The following is a 20048-nucleotide window of genomic DNA, read 5'->3' as shown; positions in this document are numbered from 1 at the left end:
CCAGCACATGGCACAGGACTGGGTACACAGTTGAGTACTCAGTAAAGGTGTGGTTGAGTAGCAGATAAGATTAATACTAGCAGGAAGTAGCAGGCAGCTTTCGCGCCCAGTGCCTGTTGCGCTCAGAGGAGACCCGGTGCCCACTCGGATCTCTGCCCTAGGCCCAGGGATTGACAGCTGCAGGGCCGAAGAACCTAGCACCACCCGGACGAAATCAGGTCCATCCGGATCGCCCAGCGGGGACCTGGCCCTCTGGGATCGCCCACTGGGTAACTGGCTCTCCGGGATCGCTCACTGGGGACCTGACCCACTGGGATCGCCCACCGGGGACCTGACCCTCTGGGATCTCCCACCCGGGACCTGACCCTCTGGGATCTCCCACTGGGGACCTGACCCTCCGGGATCGGCCACCGGGGACCAGGCCCTCTGGGATCTGCTTTCCCCGCAGCCCTGGGCGGCCCCACCCGCTGCAAACAGGGGAGGGAGGGCGCAGACTCGCCCAGGAACTCGCCCGGCCACTCCCGCCTTCGCCTCTGCCGCGCCGCGCTCCAGCTCCCCGCTGCCTCTGCTCGGGCACCCGGGTTCTCCCGGCTCGGCCCCGCCTGCCGTTTCGTCCGGAGTGTCCCAGCACTCGGTAAGACCCGCGCACCCGCCGGCTGCAGCTCCGCCGAGTTGGCACACGTGTCCTGGGAGCGTCCACTCCCGCGCCGCCTCCCGGCAGGACTTTCCCGGGGCAGATCCTCTAATGCCCGGCACTGGCCACACAGGAGAGGGGCGCTGGGGTGTGGGGCGCAGGGATGCAGGGGCGGGCCTCTGTGAGGACAGGGGAGGGCGTGAGGCCGGCCATCCGGAGGACCTGAGGACTTAAGACTCTGTCCAGAGGGTGCAGCCGGTGTTGACTCAGCTTGGGGTGAGGTGAGCATCGCTCTTGGTGTGAACATTTCACGGGCAAAGGCCAAATCTGGGAAGTTGGGCCAGGTCCAGACCCTCAGCAGCTGGCCATGCAGGAGGTCCATGATGCACAGGTGGAGCTGGGAGAGGTGGTTGCTGCCTCCTCTCCCTGGACCATTTAGCAGCCTTCCTCTTGCGCCCTTCGCTCCAGCTTCTTCACCACGGCTGGGTTTTGGAGTGAGGACGTGGCTTTGAATACAGTCCCCTCCCTTTCCTCTTTTGCTGGTGTCACTACTCTCTTCCTTGGTTCCTCTCTTCAGTGTCACCGCCCTGCCCCACCTGGGGAACTGGGGAACCGAGTGAATGACAATATTCTTGCATGCGAGTATTCTTTTGACCCAGTGTTTATTTGGGCATGTACTTCCATTCACAGTGTTCCCTTGTCCATTTGCATTTAACGATTTGTCCGTTGAACAACTATGTTCAGGGCTGAGAGCAAAGGGGCAGTTCTCTAATGAATCTTCTATCTCCCCTGCTAGCTTACTCGAGGTCAAAGAGGAGACATCAACACAAATCAACTGGATTTAAGAGAAAAAGCATTGGGATGTAGCTCAGTGGTATAGTGCCTGCCTTACATGCACAAGGGCCTGGGTTCAAGTTCCAGTGCTTAGGGAGATACAGGGCTGTGAAGTATGTGTGGACAGGTGCATGCACCCATGAATGCCTCTGAGGAGAGGGCAGGAAGGTGGGCTGGAGATGGTGCATTTCAGCTAGGTGCCTAGATGGTAGGGTTTGGATGTAGTTATCAGATTTTATTTTTTAAATCATTCTAGAAAGCTCAGAGTAGAGGGAACAGCAAGGACAAAAGAAACCCTAGGAGAGGGAGGAGGGAGGGAGTTGCAGGAAGTAAATCCATGCTGTAAGAAGATTAGGAAAAAGAAGGATTAGAAGAAAGAAAACAGGAAGGCCAGGGCCCACACAGGATAGGAAAAGTGTTCCTGTATCTCTGCCAGCTTTCAAGGGAGCAGCCCTGCTCTGGGTGATCGAGTGTCCTGGTCATGGAACAGTGGCAAGGCCCTCTGGCTATTAGAAATCTTGTAATGTTAAGGCAGTCTTGACGTCATGGAGGCATGTAAGTGGGAAGCATGTAAGTGTGTTCTGGCATAATATCTTCCTTTTGGGGTGATGCTCACCTACATGAAATACATGTACAGTGCTGGGCATGTGTGGAAAATCCTGACAGGGATGATGGTGACAATGGTGCTGCTGTTAGTGACAGACTATCAAGTTCTGCCTTTAAAATATCAGGGCCTCATTCTCCCACTGTAACATGCCACTGACCTAGCTTGCTGTCCCTAAGCAACAGCTGGGCCAGCCGCATCAGTATTCCCTAGGGATCTTGTTAAACACAAAAGTACTTGGGGTCTACTTCCACTCTACAGAATCAAAAACCCTGGAACCCTGGGATGTTAAGGGGCCCTCAGGGTGGTCCTGATGTAGACTGAAGTTTGGGTCCTTCTAAGACAGTGAGTCATCCATGTGTGTTTCAGGTCTCCTGCATTTGGAGTCCTGGTTTGGGTGCTGGGGAAGAGGCCCAGAGATGAGGGAGATGTAGACCCTGCCTTTGGGCCCATGGAAACATCTTTGCAATAATAGGTGGTACACAACTGCAGAGGCCTCACAGGTCCCAGTTTAGAGAGGACACAGATCTGTGAGTTGCAGGGGCTTCTATAGAAAGGTCTAGTTCTCTGTTGTGTTTTCTTGAAAGTGGGATTGATTCAGCCTCACTGGAAGTTCTCTCAGGGGTCAAACTAAAGTATCTCACATTGTATACCTGTGGCATGGTCAGGTGGATGGGGCTCTGGGTTTGCAGGCGGGACAGGTGATTCCAGACAACTTTCTCACTATAAGTCTTCAAGCCCCACTCTCCATCCCGGGACCTCAGTTTGCCTATGTCTAAGAGAGCCTGAGATATAATTGTCCTCTGGAGGCTGGGATTATGGGTTGTGAGCTCAGTGAGTGCCCTGGCACTGCCTGTCATGTTACTTGGGGACCTAGTGAGATGATCTGTCCAGGGGTGTCTTCTACAGCTGTCCTTGCATAGCTTTCATCACTTTGACCATGTTTAGATGCACCTTGATGCTTAAACTGTTGCATGGGATTACAGGTGTGTACTACTGCACCTAGCTTTTTACATATATGGGCGTTCTTTCAGGACAGGGGATCCAAACTCAGGTCTTCATGCTTGCAGGACAAGCACTTTACCAACTGAGCCATCTCCCCAGCCTCCATGCTTTTTTTTTTTTTTTTTTTTTTTTTTTTTTTTTGGTGCTGGTGTCTAACTAAGCTGTCCTAAAACTCACTTGTAGCCCAGGCTGGTCTTTAATTCATGGCCATCCTCCTGCCTCAGCTCCCTGAGTATTGGGATTGCAAATATGAATTACTACACTTGGCTCCCATCTTGTCTTTAGGATATAATGTCAGTTTCTCATTTGTAGAACTTTGTGGAAGTTCTGACAGATGTTGGTCTAGTTTGCTTTTAATTGCTGTGACAAAACACTCTGACCAAATAAATGCCAACTTAGCATGGAAAGGATTTATTTGGTTCACATCTCCCAGGTCACAGTTCATCAGTGAGGGAGTCCAAGGTGGGAACTCAAGGCAGGAACCTGGAGACAGAAGCTGAAGCACAGAACATGGAGGAATGCTGCTTACTGGCTTGGTCCCATGCTCGGCCTGCTTTCTTATACAATATAGAATAACTTGCCCAGAGGTGGTACCACCCACAGTAGGCTGGGCTCTCCCACATCACTCAACAATCAAGAAAATACCCCATATGGCCACAGGCCAGTCCAATGGAGGCAATTAACTAATTGAGGCTCCCTCTACACAGGTGTGTCAAGTTGACAACTAAAGCAGTCCAGCTCAGATGTCAAGTACTCTGAGGGAAGGCCTGCATTCACAAGGCCTTCATTCCTAGAGCAGAGGCTCTGAGAGAGGAGAGGACTTGCCCAGAGTCATAGGGCAAGACCTGGCCAGGGGACGTATTATTAAATGTGTGGTGAATGAACTGGAAGCAGGGACAGAGGAAAGAGTTCTGCTCATCTGTTCGCACCTACTCCGTACTCACTGACGGGGCCACCTCATTTATATCCCTTTTGTCCCTCCAAGTAACCTTCCTAGAGGGGTGGGACGGTACCAGCAAGGCCTGGCTCACAGTCACTTGTCCCCCAACTCCCTTCTGCTCACCCTTTCCCCTTGGCCTCCAAGCCCTTTTGGTCCTGTCATGTCCAATCTGCTCAAGGCTCTTGCAGAAGTGACAGCGAAAAGAGGAGAGCTTTCAGCCAGTGGTGGCTATGGGGTCTGAAAGCTGCATGGCATGCAGGGTGGACTTTGGCAGGGGCCTCATTTAGAAGAACCACCTGCACATTTTGAGGAAGTGGTGGGATGGAGTGGGGTGGGGTTCTCCACTTGGTTCAGCAGTTGCTGGATGCCTGCAGCCTGGGCCCAGGAATCAGTGGACAGCACTTCAGAATGTGAAATCTTGGTAGGTGGGTCTGGTATATCTTTAGGAGCCTTAGCAGCTCCCAGGCATCCTGCCACACTTTAGCCTGCCCCCTTGTGGATGCACAGAACCCCTGGCCAGGGAGCTGGAGCCCCGGGACCTTGGGATCCTTGCCATAGCCAAGGGCAAGGGGTAGGGGGTTGGAATGAGGAGTTGGAGGCAAAGAGAGAGTCTGGTGGTGGCAGTATGTGGGCACCGGGCCCCTGATGTGACTTGTGGCTCAGCTGGCCTGTGCTAGGGAGCCTTCCGTGTAGAGGTTCTGCGGGAGGCGGGCAGAGGCCGGACTGAGGAGAGGCTGGGAAGTGGGGCGGCGGTAATAACTGCTGGCTGGGAAGGGCGGGAGCCTGGGAGGAGGAGCTGCTGAGGCCATCAGCTGCTTTTGGAGTTGCAGGCCGGCTGTGACTCAGGTGACCAGCGGCTCTCTAGGAGCTTGCAGCTCTCCGCAGCCTTGGCGCGACCTAGCTAGCAGAGTCACAATGATCCACAGTGTGGGAAACCATCTGCGAAGGGTAGGAACAGTGGGCTGGGGTGGCATTGGGGGGTGGGGGGCAAATGGGTGGTTCTGTTGTGGGTCCCAGAAAGTGTATGCTTCCTTTTTAAGTCAGAAGTTCTGCATCATCAGCCTCACTGTCCTCAGTTTGTTTTGTAGTCGTCTTTGGAAGGAGAAATCAAACTTCTTTAGTTATAACCTGCAGTCCCCCATAGAGTCCCAGAGGCAGTTGATTCCCTCAGGCTGACAGCTTGTGGCTGTGTGGAATGGAATCCCCTGCAGCAAGTTCTGGAATTCTCATTGTCTCTGTCTCTGTCTCTGTCTCTGTCTCTCTCTCTCTCTCTCTCCCCCCTCCCTCCCTCCCCCTCTCTCCCCTGTCACAGTCCTGCTGTCATCTGAGCTCAGGTCTTTGTGAGTCCTGACTTCTCAAGCTCAGGGCTCCCAGTTCATGAACCTGACAGAACTTCTGGGGGAAGGGTATGTGTGCAGACAGTGAGGACAGGAGCACAAATACAGGATCATGTAAGGGAAAAGCCATGTGAGAAAGTGTCCTATGAGGTGACCTTGGAGATTGTTTTTTTCTTGGAACCTCCTAACTGGGACTTGGAGCTGAGATAGGGGCTGAGGCTGGAGAGATATCCAGTGCTGCATGGCTCATTGGGGTCCTTGGTCCTGGTACCTAGAGGAGGGATCAGGACAGACTGCAAGACTGTGCTGGGCACAGAGAGGCTGTCTGCTGAGGACATTATAGAAAAAGCCTTTTAAAGGGGCCTGGGGGGGGGCTGGAGAGATGACTCAGTGGTTAAGAGCACTGACTGCTCTTGCAGAAGACCCGGGTTCGATTCCTAGCACCCACATGGTGGCTATGAACCGTCCTTAACCCCAGTTCCAGGGGAATCTGAAGCCCTCTTCTGAGCTCCATGACATTGCACGACACGGGTGCACTCACTCACATGCAGGCAACACACTCATACACATAAAATAAACATAATAAATAAAAATGAAAAAATGTTTAAAAAGGGGGGGGCTAGGACAAATAAATGCCTTATCTATCCCTTCAACAGCCATCTCTTAACTCAGCATCCTCCCCCAGCCAGATGCACTTTGTTTTCTGAGGACTTTATTCAGCCTCTTCCATCTGCTCTCCACAGTGGAAGGTGCTTCTGAAAGGTAACTGTGGCTCTTACTCACCTGGCAGATAGCAATCTTGCCGATGTTCCTGCCTAGGTTCTCTCTTCAAGTTCCATGTCCCATCTCTCTGCATTTGCAACAGCACCATACTGACCTGCTGCTTTCTCTGCCTCAGTGGGTCATCTCGCCTTTGTCCTCCAGCTGTGTGCATTCCACCAGTGACACCAGTCTCCCTGTGCCTCCCCTTGCCTTTTGTCTCCTGGGCAGTTTCCTTCTATGCTCTCAGATTCATCAGGGATGCTGTCTCCTCAAGAAAGCCTTCCTAGATTTCTCATAGCATCATGCTCCCTTGTGTGAGCCCTGCTCTTGCTGGGACGGATGCTTGGCTTGTACCTTTATCTCTTCCACTCCAGTGAGATCTACAGGGTTGTGCTTGATGTATTAGCTCTGGTCAGAGGCCAGGGGATACCTAGAGAATGAATGGGGACAGGCAGTTTCTCAGCCAGGCCCAGAGTCCGCTGGACCTCTTGCTCCTGTCCCCTGAGCCCAGGATAGAGTATCCTCACGCTCTGATTTTGCCAGGAAGCATGCTAAGCACATGCACATGTTAACTCACTCAGTTCAGTGAGGTAGGGCCACTTGCCATTCTTGTGATGGGCAATCTTCATTATCTACTTGGCTGGATTAAGACTCACCTCTAGGTATGTATGTGAGAGTGTTTCCAGAGAGGTTTAAGTGAGGATAGGATACCTATCTGAAGGTGGGTGACACCATCCTATGGTCTGGGGTCCCGGACCAAACAAAAGTGAAAAAGGAGGACATGAGTGGGGTACCTGCAATCATCTTTCTCTGCTTCCTGATTGTGTATACAATGTGACCAGCTGCCTCGTGTTCCTGCCACTGTTCCTTCCCTTCTAGGATAGACTGTATCCCCTTAGACCAGGAGCCAAAAACAACCCTTCCTTCCTTAGGTTGCTTTGTGAGGTATTTGTTGACAGCAATGAGAAAAGTAATTTTTACCTCCTTCCCTTTTATCCCAGATGAAGATTAACTCTCAGGCTCAGAGAGTCGCAAACTGCCCAGAATCACAATGGCAGGAAGTGGCAGAGCTGGGATTTGGACTCAGTAGTCCTGGCTCCAGAGTTTGAGTTCTTTGGGGCATGAGGCTCAGCTAGGTTAAGCCATATTTCAATCCCATGTCCTGACTTGAACTCAGTCAGTATCCAGCGTCCCTGTACTGCCTCCACGGTGTCTGGTGATGGAGCTGGGCGTTGGGTGTGGAAACTGGGTTGCAAGGAAATGTGTAGGGACCTCAGATCAACTAAAAACACTTTGACCTTGAATGTCACCTTTGAACTCTTGCCTGGTTGGCAGATCTTGGATTTCCATGGTTTCTTCTTGGAATCCCTTTGCTGCTACAAAATACAGGAGAGTTTGGGACATGTTTTTAGTACTGAAGCTTTTTTTATTTTTATTTGCAACAAGGTCTCCCAGGCTGGCCTCAAACTCCCTGAAGATGTCAAGGATGATCTTGAACTTCTCATCCTCCTGCCTCTACCTCCTAAGCCCTGGGATTACAGGCATGTGCCACCATGCCTGGTTTTATGTGGTGCTGGGGATTGAACCCAGGGCTTCATTCGTGTTAGGCAAGCACTACCAAGAGAGCTGCATCCCAAAGTCCTTGAAGCTGTTTGCATGAAAAGCAAGCAAACCAAAAACCCCACCAAACTATCTTCCCTAAGGACCAAAGCTGCCACGTTGAAATGGGTACAGAAATCGGTCTCAGGTAACCCGCAAGCTCCCATTGCGTGGTTTGGGGGACCCCTTTCAATATCCTGTAGCACTGTACACTGGGTGTTGGGTTGAGGGTTTTGGGTACCCTACAGGCCCTTGGCTCATGTGAGCAATAAGGTGAGTAAGTGAATGAGCTGTGTAGTTGCCGCCACAGCTGGTCTGGGTATGCCAGAAAGGTCTTCTGCCTCGTCTAGTCCTGGTGTCTCAGTGGAGGTCTTTTCTCCAGCCGAAGTGTCAGTCTACACTGGGTACCAAGTTCTGTTTTCCTGGGCTGGCAGGGGCGGAAAGTTGGCCAGACTTTTGGGAGTCCTGGGAACCTCTGCCATGTCTCAGTTCTAGCCTGACTTAGGTCAGCTCCCAGTGGGGCCCAGGAACTATTTTGATTTTAAAACTGGTGATGGGCTATTTGTCCCTATTCTCCTGAGACCCCATGCCCAGGTGGAGCGATGGCAAGCTGGAGGAGCTCAGAATCAGCTGTGAGCATCTGTGCTCTGCTCAGACGCTGCTCATGTGCTGCTGCAGACCCCCCACGGGACCCACCTCCTCCCTTAAAACCCCAGAATAGTGGGAGGAGATTCTCCCTTCAACCTCCCCAGCTAGAGTATGTGGAGGTTTAGGAGATAAACTTTAGAATCTTCCCCTTCTCCCTCCCCCTCTTCCTTTTTTGGTTCTGAGATAGTCTCACTATGTAGCTCAGGCTGGACTCCAGCTCATAATCCTCCTGCCTCAGCCTTCTGAGTGATGGGATTATAGGCATGAGCTATCTCATCAGATTTGGATTAGGATTTTGTGTTCAGGGCTGAGGGGATGGCTGAGTGGGTAAGAGCACTTGCTGTGCAGGGATGAAGATATGTGTTTGAATCTTAAGTGCCAATGTAAAAAGCTGGGCATAGCTGTGTGAGTCTGTAATCCCAGCATTAAAGGGTGTAGACGGGTAGATTTTAGGAGCTGGCTGGGAAGCTAGCTATCGAAATGGCGATTTCTGGCTCCCTGAGAAACTCTGTCACAAGGGAATAAGGTGGAAAGGACGGAACACTTGGCATCTTCCTCTGACGTCCACATGCACTTGCAGGGGATGTGTACCCGTGTCCTTACATGCCTGAATTCGTCTCTCTCTCTCTCTCTCTCTCTCTCTCTCTCTCTCTCTCTCTCTCTCTCACACACACACACACACACACACAGAATCTCAAGTTCATCTACTACTGTGTGACTTCCTGACACGTGTTTGTCTTTGAGCCTCTGTGTGCCAGATGGTCCTAGAAGTCCCCCAGCCTTGACTACAGGTATCTGAATGTTCCTGAGGGGTTTAGATAGTGTTTTGATGGCGGCCTTCACTGTGTGACAGAGGAGGGGAGACCTATAGATAGAAAATGTGGGGCTGGAGAGATGGCTCAGAGATTAAGAACACTGTTCTTGCAGAAGACCCAGGTTTGAATCCCAGTACCCACATGTCAGCTAACAACTGTCCATAACTCCAGTTCCAGGGGATCCGACAGCCTCTTCTGACCTCCGCAGGCATTGCACAGCATGAGTGCACTTACCTACATGCAGGCAATACACTCATGCACATAAAATAAAAATAATAAATAAAATATTTAAAAAAAAGAAAGAAAATGTATCTGTCATGCAGCAGGACCTCAGGAACAACTGAATGAATGAGTGACCCTGAGGGCTGGGAAGGGTTGTGGTAGCCCCAGAAGGCTTTCTGGAGTGAGATTCAACCAGTAACAGCTGTTCAGGAACTGCATGTGAACCCAGCCTTAGCCATGAGCCGATGCCCTCAGTGGCCTTAATCTATTGGGAGGACTTGTCTTCATCCTTCAAAACCCAGCTCAGCCTTTACTTCCCTTTTGACCCCTGATCCTGCCTGGTCCTAGAGTTAATGATGCTCCCTTATGTTATACCGAAGTCACTTGTTCCCTCCACAGGTGCTTACTGAGACATTAGCCTATGGCAGGTGCCGAGAACGCTGTGACCTGTGATAACATGGAGCTGACAGCTAATAGGGGAGAGACTGTGTAAAGGCAGGTAAATAATGGAAATGGAAACCTACTGTAAGTGCTGTGAATAGCAGTAATAATGAGTAAGTGCCATATAAGCACTAGCTATGTACTGAGTACCTGTGAATTCAGTGCTTATGAGTCTCAGGTAGATAATGTTATTGTGCCCCTATTAAAGCTAAAATGGAGACAGAGAGGTTAAGTCACTTTCTCAAGGTCACTCAGCTAGCAAGTGGGATTGAAGAGCTTTAAACTCGGGCTGTCTAGAGAGAGGGAGCTGAGAGGATGGGGGTGGGTCTCTGAGAAGGTGATATCTGAGCAGGACCTTAAGGCTGAGAAAATTGATGGGTGGCAGGGTGGGGTTGGCTCATCTGGGGAGAGGGAACTGTTCCCTTGCAGGTTGTGAGATAGGGGAGCATTAGGCACTTGAACTATTGAATGGAACCGTAGTAGTGTGCTATGGCCCAAGCCTAGGCAGAGGCTGGCAGGGGTTGGAGGTCTTGGAGTTGGCCTTGGAGGCTGGGCTGGGATCTGGAGCACTGTGAGTGCTGTTTTCTGTGAGCTGTCTGAAAGCTCTCTGGTTCCCTGGCTTAGTACCAGATCCTCTTCTTTGGTTGACCAGCCCATGATGGTCCTGGCTACCTTCTTATCTCCCCAATCCTAACAACAGCGAGGTAGAATTAGGACTATCTAGGAGCCCATGAGGCTCTAAAGGAGGTGCATGGGCTTGTGCAGCTGTCAGCCTGGGACCCCCTTCTTTAGTCTTCATCTTGTTCAGGGAGGTGTCTATAACTGCAGTGAGAGGCCTTGCTATCCCCCTGGTCCAGCCTTGTCTACTCACCCTTGCACACTGACAGTGTAGGCTAGGACCCAGGCTGACTGAACTTACCCCACCACACACACACCAGGGTGTAGGCGTGCTGTACCACCATCCCTTACCTGTGTCTGGCCTGGTGGTACAGCCACATTGGCCTCCTAGAGCCTTTAGGGAGCTGCCCACTGCTCTGCCGGGCAGTGGAAGGGTCCAGAGATCTGCTTCTGAATCACTGGCTCACTTTGCCTGTGTTGGCCACAAGTTCCTCCTCTGCGAGCCGGATCTGTCCATGCAGGTGTTGCCAGAATTGTTGGCAGAATTAGAGACACTGGCGATCCATAGCACCTGCATTTCACTGGTGGTGGTAAATAGTCATTCCTGTTTTTCATTTCATCTGGACTTGAGTTCCCTCCATGGTTCACTGTTTAGATAAGATGGTAAAGTGAAGGCTTCTGTTGAGGCCCTGCTAAGTTTCAGGTATATTTAAACCCCTAATTGCATTATAAAGCTGCTGGTATTGGCTTTACAGATGAGAAAGTCAAGGCCCTGGTCTTAAATTACTTTGAATTAGAGAATTCAAAGGCTTGTCTGAACCCAGGCTCCATCTGGGCTGGGCCCTGGCACTGTGGCTTCTCACCTTGCTCTGGGCTGACCTGGTTGAGCAGAGGGCTTGACATCTTTGCCTTGGGCCTGCTTGTCCTGTGGCTCCAGGGACAGATGTGTTGCCAGCTGGATCTTCTGCCAGCTCCCTGGCCATAGGCCAGTGTGTCCCTGCTATTCAGGAGTAGCCTCCTTACAGGTAGAAGGGAAATCAGGGCAGTGATTAGAGGACCAGAGTACTTTAGGGACACAGGGATGGATCAGACCAGACCTGTCCTTGGGTGCCCCCAGGCTAATGGGGAGATGGAGGAGGTCTAAAAGAATGAAGGCAACACATTGTGGCCAAGCTGTGGCAGAGGGAAGGCCGAGGGGGCCCTTATCACCCAAGAGGGGTCCAGGCAGCCTCCCTGGATAGGTAATGGTTAGCTCAGTCTACAGTCTTTTCCAACTGGGGAAGCAAGGCCAGCAGAGGCACCTGTGTGGAGAGGTGGGAAAGAGCCCATCCTACAGGGAAACTGAGTAAGTTTGGCAGTGGTCTCTTGAGGACACCTTCCCCTTGCCTGGTGATTTGTGTATCTTGCTGGGGCTTCCTCAGTAGATGCCTTGGGCAAGTCTTGTGGACAACTGAGCTTCAGGTTCCTTTCTGCTGCAGGAGGGAAACTTGTCCCTGTCAGGGTCTGCTGAGGAACAAATGGTATCCTGCATGTAGAGCCCCTGTTGAATGTCTGTAAGGGCTGCCATGTGGTAGGTTCATGAAAAATGAGGAAGGCACTGGGTGTACACTGGGCCTCCTTGTGGGGTCGCTCCCTCTCCTCGTGGGTCGTTGGCCATCGCTCCACGAGGACAAAGGGAGTAGAAGCAACGGTGTCAGGATTGCCAGTGAGCACTGATGGAAGAAAGCCCTTCCAGGGAGGCAGGTTCAATGATGTAAATAGCTCCAGACTCAGTGAAACAGCTCCATTTATTCAGTGGGGGTTAGGGAAAATATAGTGTGGAGGCAGTAGCCAATGCTTCAGCTGATAGGTGCTCAGTATGCTTTATTTACATGTGGCAGTGGGCCCCTATCATCCGACTACCGGGCAATGCCTGATTATCATATAGAAAAAACCTGGGGGTAGTTTTTACTCCAGGTAACTATTTTATTGCAGGTAACTATGCCAAAGGTCATGTTCCAAATAAGGTCAGGCAGCACTTTCCAGGCAGCACTTTCCAGGTAAGTCAGGCAGATAGCAGGAGGCCCCCTGCTGAGGAGGGGTATCCTTTCATATGGCACCGAGCCCCTTAGAGCTATCTGGACATGGAGGACTACAACCCTAGCAGCAGGGTTCCCCAACAGTTCCTACAAGTCTCTCTCTCTCTCTCTCTCTCTCTCTCTCTCTGTTTGTGTATGTGTGTTGTGTGGTGGTGGGGTGTTTGAAATACCTTGGTCTTGAACCTCCTCACAGAGTATCTCTCTCTCTCTCTCTCTCTCTCTCTCTCTCTCTGTGTATGTGTGTTGTGTGGTGGTGGGGTGTTTGAAATACCTTGGTCTTGAGCTTACTATGTAGCTGAGGCTGGCCTTGAACTCCTAAGCTTCCTGTCTCCACTTCCCAAGAGCTGAGACTACAGATTACAGGTGCTCACCACTGCTGAGCTTCTCAGGGCATGTCTTATCTCCTCATGCACTTTACAGACAATGCTCTATGAGCTTTGTTTGACTCTTCAGAAGCCCAGGGAGTCAGCTCCAGAGCTGGGGCCCAGACTGAACCTTTGTTCCAGTTGCTGGGAGCACCCTCAGGTCTCTCCACTCCTTGGCCTTGTCCAGTCTTCAACCTGAGAGCAGGCAGGCTGTGATCCACCCTGGGGTGTGGCTTGGCGTGGGTCAGAGGTCTGGAGGGGGAGCTGCCCTCGGGCCCAAAGCACTCCAGGCTCTACTGAGCCTGGTGGGTCCTCAGTCCTAGATCCCTTTGGAAAACCTGAAGAGACCAGACCAGCACCTTGCTTTTCCTTTTCCAGGATATAGTCCTGAGCTCTCTCTCTCTCTCTCTCTCTCTCTCTCTCTCTCTCTCTCTCTCTGTACAGTGCACTCTTGTGGAGGCCAGAGGAGACATCAGGTGTCCTTCTCCTATTACCCCTGAGACCAGGCCTCTCACTGAACCCAGAACTAGGCTAGCAGCTAGCAAGTCCCAATAATGCTCCTGTCTCCACCCCACACAGCACTGGGGTCCACATGGCCACAAGTTGACTTTATACATGGATGTTGGGGATTTGAACTTGGGTCCTCATCCTTGAGCTGCAAACACTTGCTCTTACTCATTGAGCCATCTCTCCAGTTCCTCTGACTAGTTCTCTACTAGCTTTCCCAGCCAGTTTCCTCACTGGAACATGGAATGTGGGGTAGTGATGGTCGCTGTCACTGAGCAGGTTCATACCATCTGGCATTTTCATGGTGGAGGAGACATTTTAAGAGAGCAAGTGTTGGGGCTTGTGTGATAGCTCAGCAGGTAAGAGCACTTGTGGCTAAGCCCTATGACTTGAGTTCGATCCCTGGGATCCATATTTTGGAAGAGGACCAACTCTCACAAGTTGTTCTCTGATCTCCACATGTGTGTGCTGCACACCCCCCAACCACATACACTCCCAAATAAATAAATAAAATGTAATAGAAATTCAATTTTAAAAAAAGAGACCAAGTGGTGAGCCAAGGCCTCAGTGACTTTGGGGTGAGGGGAGCGGCTGTCTCCAAAGGGAGCCATAAGGTCTTTTCTTTTTTTCCTTTTTTTTCTTTTTTGGGACAAAGTCTCACTGTGTAGCCCTATCTGACCTGTAACTTACTATGTAAGTCAGGCTGGCCTCAAATTCACAGAGATCCTCCTGCCTCTGCCTCCTGAGTGCTGGGATTTAAGGCCTTTTGAAAAGAAAGCCCAGGTTGCATCCCAGCTTCCTGGGCCTCTCCCCAGGGCCCTGAGGTCCTCTGAGTCAGCCTGGCCCAGCCCTCCCCATGCTTTGAAGATAAAAGCAGAGCTTCCAGAGGCAGAGCTGAGGTTTCTTGCTTAAGAATGGTTCTGAGCCAGCTGTGTTAGCATCTCTGGGTGGGGAATGGTGGTGGTGATTATCAGCTGGACATCTTTACCTGGAAGATTCCTAAGCACTGGAGGGACCCACTGATCACTCTGGCTCTGGCTGGGAACTGAAAGGCAATTGTGCAGGGTCTCTGCAGAGTTCCTTCTGCAGCACTTATGCTGGGTGGCCTCCCCTTTGTTCATGCTTCCTTTCCCTCCTCTGTGAAATTCAGGTTGCTGTTACCTATTATCAAGTGGAGTTGAGAATGAAAGGTTACCCAAGGGCTCAGCCTGGCACACAGTAGGTGCATGCCAAACAACAGCCACGGATGTCTAAAAAGGATCTTTGAGCTTGTGCCTGGGTACTTCTTAGGCAGCACCTGTCCTGTGGGCAGCTCTCATGCTCCAGGGGACCCCTCTACCTCCAGTGTCACTTAGCAGGTGGACAAGCTCCAGGATTTTCCAGCCTCCATGAAAGTAAAGCCCTTTCTAGTCCCTGTGTCCCTGACCAACTACTCCGGTGGTCCCCATTCCACTTGGTTGTTTCTCATCTTTTTCCTAAGTCACTCTGACTGGATGCTTTCCTGCCTCCCCATCCCTTCCCTCCCTTCCCCATCTCCTTCCTATGGTGGAGTCTGAATAGCTTCTCTCCCCATCTGCCTTGACTCTGTTCAGCATGTCAAGGAGTCTCTCTGGGGCTCCCCCCACCCCACCTGACTGCCAGCTCCCTGGGTCTCCTTCTTACTTACCTACCTGGGAGTGCCTGTGCCTCTGTTTACATTCTCTTTCAGGACCATGTCTGTTGTAGTTACTAGGACTGCAATATAAACCACCCTGAAACTTCAAGGCTTAGCAAACCCACTAGTTTGTGATGTGTTGTGATTTGTGGGTTGGAAGCTTGGGCAGTGCTTAGCAGGCAGATTCATCTGCCCAGGTGGAGGTTGCTTGGTGGTTGTAGGCGGAATGGAGGTCTAGCATGGCTTCCCTGGCATTGTGGTAGGGATGGCTACAAGACTGGGCTTAGTTGGGACTACTAGTCAGAGTACCCACCTGTGAACTCTTTGCTGTGACAATGTCAGGGAAGTCAGATTTCTTACCTGGCAGTTGGCTTCCCCACAGCAACAGTTCTAGGAGGCCTAGGAGATGCTGTAAAGACTTTCCATGATCTGGTCTGGGAAGCATTGGTTGAAATGTCACAGAAGGTGACTTAGACCCAGTGGAGAGGATTAGACTCCACCTCCCCTTGAGAGGCACTTCAAGGCCCTGGCACCCTTTAACTTATGACAGGTGCAGAATCCTGTGGCTCTCAGATACCCACATGTGCTGGTGTTTTTTCTTCAACAGTGGGCTGCAAATTGGAACCTTGATACCTTTCAGTAAATGTTTAATAAGATCTTGTAAATTCTCGATTCCTTCTTAATTTTTTTTGCTGGGCTCCTCCAACTCAGCACCAAGTACTGCCATAGACCAGTCACTCGCCCACCATCTCTCACTCTAGCAGCATCTCTTAGCCAGCAGTTCTTGGCCTCTCAAGTCTGCTCTGGGTCCATCACCTTGGACAGATCCAGCCCAGGTGCCACTCCTTCCTTCTGGCAGCACTGAAGATTCACCTTGCCCCTTTTCATCCTGCAGGTCAGCTTTTCTCCTACTTACAGTCTCTAGCATTCCCCTCAACTTAAGGGTCAAGTCTGCACTCTGGGGATCTGCCCAGCCTTGGGCCATATGAACCTGCCTGCTCTCCTGAGCTCTCACACACTTCTTACCTACCACCCTCTGATGGCTACTGCTGTCCTCTTGGGACTTTGCACCCTTCTTTCTCTTGCATGCCACCTACTCCCCCGCCCCACCCCCTGCATAATTGTTCCTTTTCATTCATTCATGCATTCAACCCAGATGTCAGCAGGAAGCCTAACCATTACCACCCCAAATTAGAAAATCACCTCTCCTTATCACATCTCCTATGTTTTAGAGTTTTTAAAAATTTATTTTATGATTTTGATTGATTTATTTTATGTGTATATGTTTTGCCTGTATGTATGTAAAAGTACCTGTATATTCAATTCCCTCAGAGGTCAGAAGAGGGATAACTGGAACTGGAGTTACTGATGGTTGTTAGCTATCATGTGGGTGCTGGGAACCAAACTAGATCCTGTATAAGAGCAGCCAGTGCTGTTAACCTCTGAGCTATCTCTCCAGCTGGCCTGGAACTTACTATGTAGATCAGGCTGACCTCAATCTTAGAGAGATTCTCCTGTTTCTGCCTCCCAAGTATTGCAAGTACTGGGATCTTTAACAAATTGCAAATGGAAGACTGCTTATCCTTCCTTAAGATGGTGGGAATTCTAGAAAATTTATATTGTTACTTATATATTTTTCTGTATCCCTCCCTCCCTCTTTCTCTCTCTCTCTCAACAGGTTCTTATGTAGCCCAGGCTTGCCTTGAACTTGCTTTGTAGATGAGGATTACCTTGAACTTCTGATCTTCCTGCCGCCATCTCTCCAGTGCTGGGATTATAGGTGTGTGCCACTACGCCTGTTTTATGCAGTGCTGATGATGAAACTCAGGGCTTCATGCATACTAGGTATACACTCTACCAACTGAGTTACCCTAGGTCCTCTGTGTTTTCTTTTGTAGCACTTTTCATTCTTTAAAGTAATCTTGCCCCTTTTTTGCTTGTTGTCTAGCCATGCAAAAAGATGGTTTTCTGCAGTGCTGTGTTCCCAGGACCTTGAAGGAACGAATGGGAGTTTTAACAGAGATAAACAGCTAGAGCAAGTTTCTTTCTAACTGTGCAACCCGTGTGCTTTTGATTTTACCCCTGGAGTCCTCCAGGCCCTTTCCTAGCCAGCCCTCAGATTTGCAACTAGAGGCCCCACACCTAGGCCAAACATAGCCTGGTGCCCTCTCTGTCCCTCCTACAGCCTGGTTGTCTGTCCTGGCTTGGGGCCAGTCCCAGCTCCCTCTGGTTTCCCACTCATAGGGCTGGGCCTCATGTTGCCTGCAAAACTCCAGTTGCCTTCTCGGCTCTGAGTCATTCTTTCCCTAGCCACCCCTCACCCACCCCACCCTGGGGAAGCCTCAGCTACCACAGTTTTGGTTTGGTTTGGTTACAGCAGGAGTTGCCACAGTTGAGCTTGTGGACAGATGAAATCATGAGGCTGTTTTCATATAAACATCTATTAAGCTAGAGCCAGCACTGCACACAACCAATTTAAAACAAAGATTCAGTGATAGAAATGCTGAAATGCAGGCAGATGAAGCAAGCCTTTTCCAGGTTCTCTGCTTGGTTTTTGTCTGCTCAACCTTGCAGGTAGAGGTAGATGACCAGGTTGGTCTTCATTCCAGCTTTGATCCAGTGCTGAATGGAACAGGCGCTCACAGGGCTCACAGGGTGCCGTAGGAAATCCCTCCAGCTCAATTTCCAGGTGTTCACTGAAGACTTGGAAGGTTCAGAGCCTGCACAAATCCTAAAATACTCAAGATAGGTCTATTCCTGCCCTGGGGGGTGGGGGGAGCCTCCCTGTGCCTGACCTGCCTTGTTCCCTGTGACCCCCAGCTGCTTTCTAGTAATCACAAACTTTGATTCCAAGACTCTGTTTCTTTCCTGAGGGTCTGGAGCCTTCCTAGGGCTGGGTGGTATGAAGTTCCAGCACTTATCCACTGTAGTTTGACTGTGTAAGGACATCTGGACATCCATGAGAGGCCTGCAAAGGGTCACAGACTCTGTCTTGTTCAAATGTGATTCTTAGTTAAAATAAAGCCCTAGTGTAGACAGACTTTATGTTCAACTAGCAGTTCAGGGGGGGAAAAGTTAATGTCACTGTCACAGATGGGCTGACAGGTCCCAGCTGACCTCTACTGCTCTGCAAAGTCCACCTGGCCAGTCTTAGCAGATGTCTCTTACTCCTGGGACCTGTGGAATGGTTGCCTCTGTCTTTCCTCAATGCCTTGGCTTTTTAGCAATGCAAAGAGCTACAGTTTGGGGCACTTCCTGTGGGTTGGGTCCTGATCTAAGCACTTTGACTCCTCTCTGTGATTTTATAGATATGGAAGGGGATGTTTGGAGTGGCATAAGTAATGTCTCAGGGATATCCAGGGAGTCAGAAGAAGGTGACATCCAGGGCAGCAGAAGTCTCTGGGCCTTGCCACAGCCCTCTTGCCAACAAGCCTGTGATTTTCTTTTTCCCCTCCACCCTTCTCATTTTTTCTTCAGCAGGCCTTTCCTGTGGCTCAGATTTCTCCCACAGTGTGGGGAATGTGAGGTGTTGGGAACTCCGACAAGTTAAGGCCATTTTTCAGGACATTAACCTCCCTGAGCGAGAGACTGAGGGATGCACCTGGGGTGTGCAGTGCCGTGACCCTCTGAAGAGCTGTCTGTGCCTGCTCTGCTCCAGCTCTGCCAGGGGCTGCTGGGTCCTGCTCTGCTGTCTCCTGCCCTCAGAGTTACCAGCTTAGCCTCTCCTGAGGCCTGTCCCACTCCCTGCTATGCTGAGTGATGGGAGGCATTCAGCTGATAAATCCTGATCCCTGCTTTGCTTGGGAATGAACACAGAGGAGAATTAAGCTGGGCTAAGAAAGAGGAGGATGGGTGAAGGAAAGGTCAGGGCCAAGGGGCAGGAGAGCTTGAGGGGGATGCCTTTGGTGGGTGGGCAGTGCTCTTGTGGGTTAGAAGAGGCCTCACTGCTGGGGGAGGCCAAGGCACCAAACCTCAGCAGGGCTGAGGGTAGGGGCTGTAGGGCCTCACCTCCCCTGACACCCTCCCCCCTGCTTCCCCTGCCCCAGCATGCCCCAGCTCTGTGTGTCTGTGTGGGGATTAGGAGGGCTTGAGGGGGATGCCTTTGGTGGGTGGGCAGTGCTCTTGTGGGTTAGAAGAGGCCTCACTGCTGGGGGAGGCCAAGGCACCAAACCTCAGCAGGGCTGAGGGTAGGGGCTGTAGGGCCTCACCTCCCCTGACACCCTCCCCCCTGCTTCCCCTGCCCCAGCATGCCCCAGCTCTGTGTGTCTGTGTGGGGATTAGGAGGGGCCCCTTTCCTGCGTTTCCAATTTCCCTCTGCTCTTGCTTCTCTCTCTCTCTCTCTCTCTCTCTCTCTCTCTCTCTCTCTCTCCCCCCCCATGCACTTTTCTACCTGTTTTGCTTCTCCACAACCTTTTTCTCTTTCTCCTGACTTTACTCCCTTTCTGTTCTGTCTCTCTGTCCCCCCTTGGTAAACGCTCTCCCTTCTCCCCCTTCTCCTTTCTTTTCCTCTCCTGGAGGGAGAGGAGATGTGGCATCCATAGCTGTTGTGCCCAGCTCCAAGGTAAATGAGGAGGCTTGCAGGATGGTAGGGCCTGGGCCCATTGCCTGCCTGCCTGTTGCCATGGTAACCCGGAGGCATGGGCAGCCTGCATCCTTGTCCAAGTGGTGGGGAGGGTGGGGAGAAGCTAGGTCTTTCCTTCACAGCCCCCTGAATGGCCTACTTCAGTGCCAGGGCTCTTTGTGTGGAGGAACTACTGAATGTCAATGGGGTTCTGGGCTGGGTTAGGTTAGAGTGGCTCCTGGGGCATATGGTGGGGTAAGTTTGCATTTGAGGTTAGAATGCCTGTGCTCAAAACCATCAGGATCTCTTTCTGGGTCTGCTGATAATAGGTGTGGGTGGTGCCTCACAGTCTGAGGGAAGAGGCCTGCAGGGAGGCATGGGGCTTGAAGAGGGTGGGAGACTCAGACAGACAGATTTGCTCGGC

The 20048-nt window shown here is 51.2% G+C and overlaps 1 protein-coding gene across 2 annotated transcripts in view; it reads left to right on the top strand.

Annotated features, from left to right (window-relative positions):
- Window positions 1-520: 520 nt before the first annotated feature.
- Acot11 (acyl-CoA thioesterase 11) overlaps window positions 521-20048 on the top strand; it is a 64130-nt gene continuing 44602 nt past the window's right edge. The window contains exons 1-2 of one of the 2 annotated variants that reach the window (XM_029563473.1): window positions 521-634; window positions 9800-9899. Coding sequence is in view for 1 of the 2 variants with exons in the window: in XM_008832992.3 (XP_008831214.1) it covers window positions 4933-4965 (33 nt within the window). In the remaining variant the exon portion in view is untranslated. Of the gene's footprint in view, window positions 635-4835; window positions 4966-9799; window positions 9900-20048 lie in introns of those variants that run through there. The other variant, XM_008832992.3, reaches the window with a different exon arrangement.

This window comes from Nannospalax galili, unplaced genomic scaffold (genome assembly GCF_000622305.1).
Source record: "Nannospalax galili isolate Female #2095 unplaced genomic scaffold, S.galili_v1.0 scaffold356, whole genome shotgun sequence".
In the NCBI taxonomy this organism is placed as follows: Eukaryota; Metazoa; Chordata; class Mammalia; order Rodentia; family Spalacidae; genus Nannospalax; species Nannospalax galili.
This window is presented reverse-complemented; position numbering and strand designations above follow the sequence as displayed.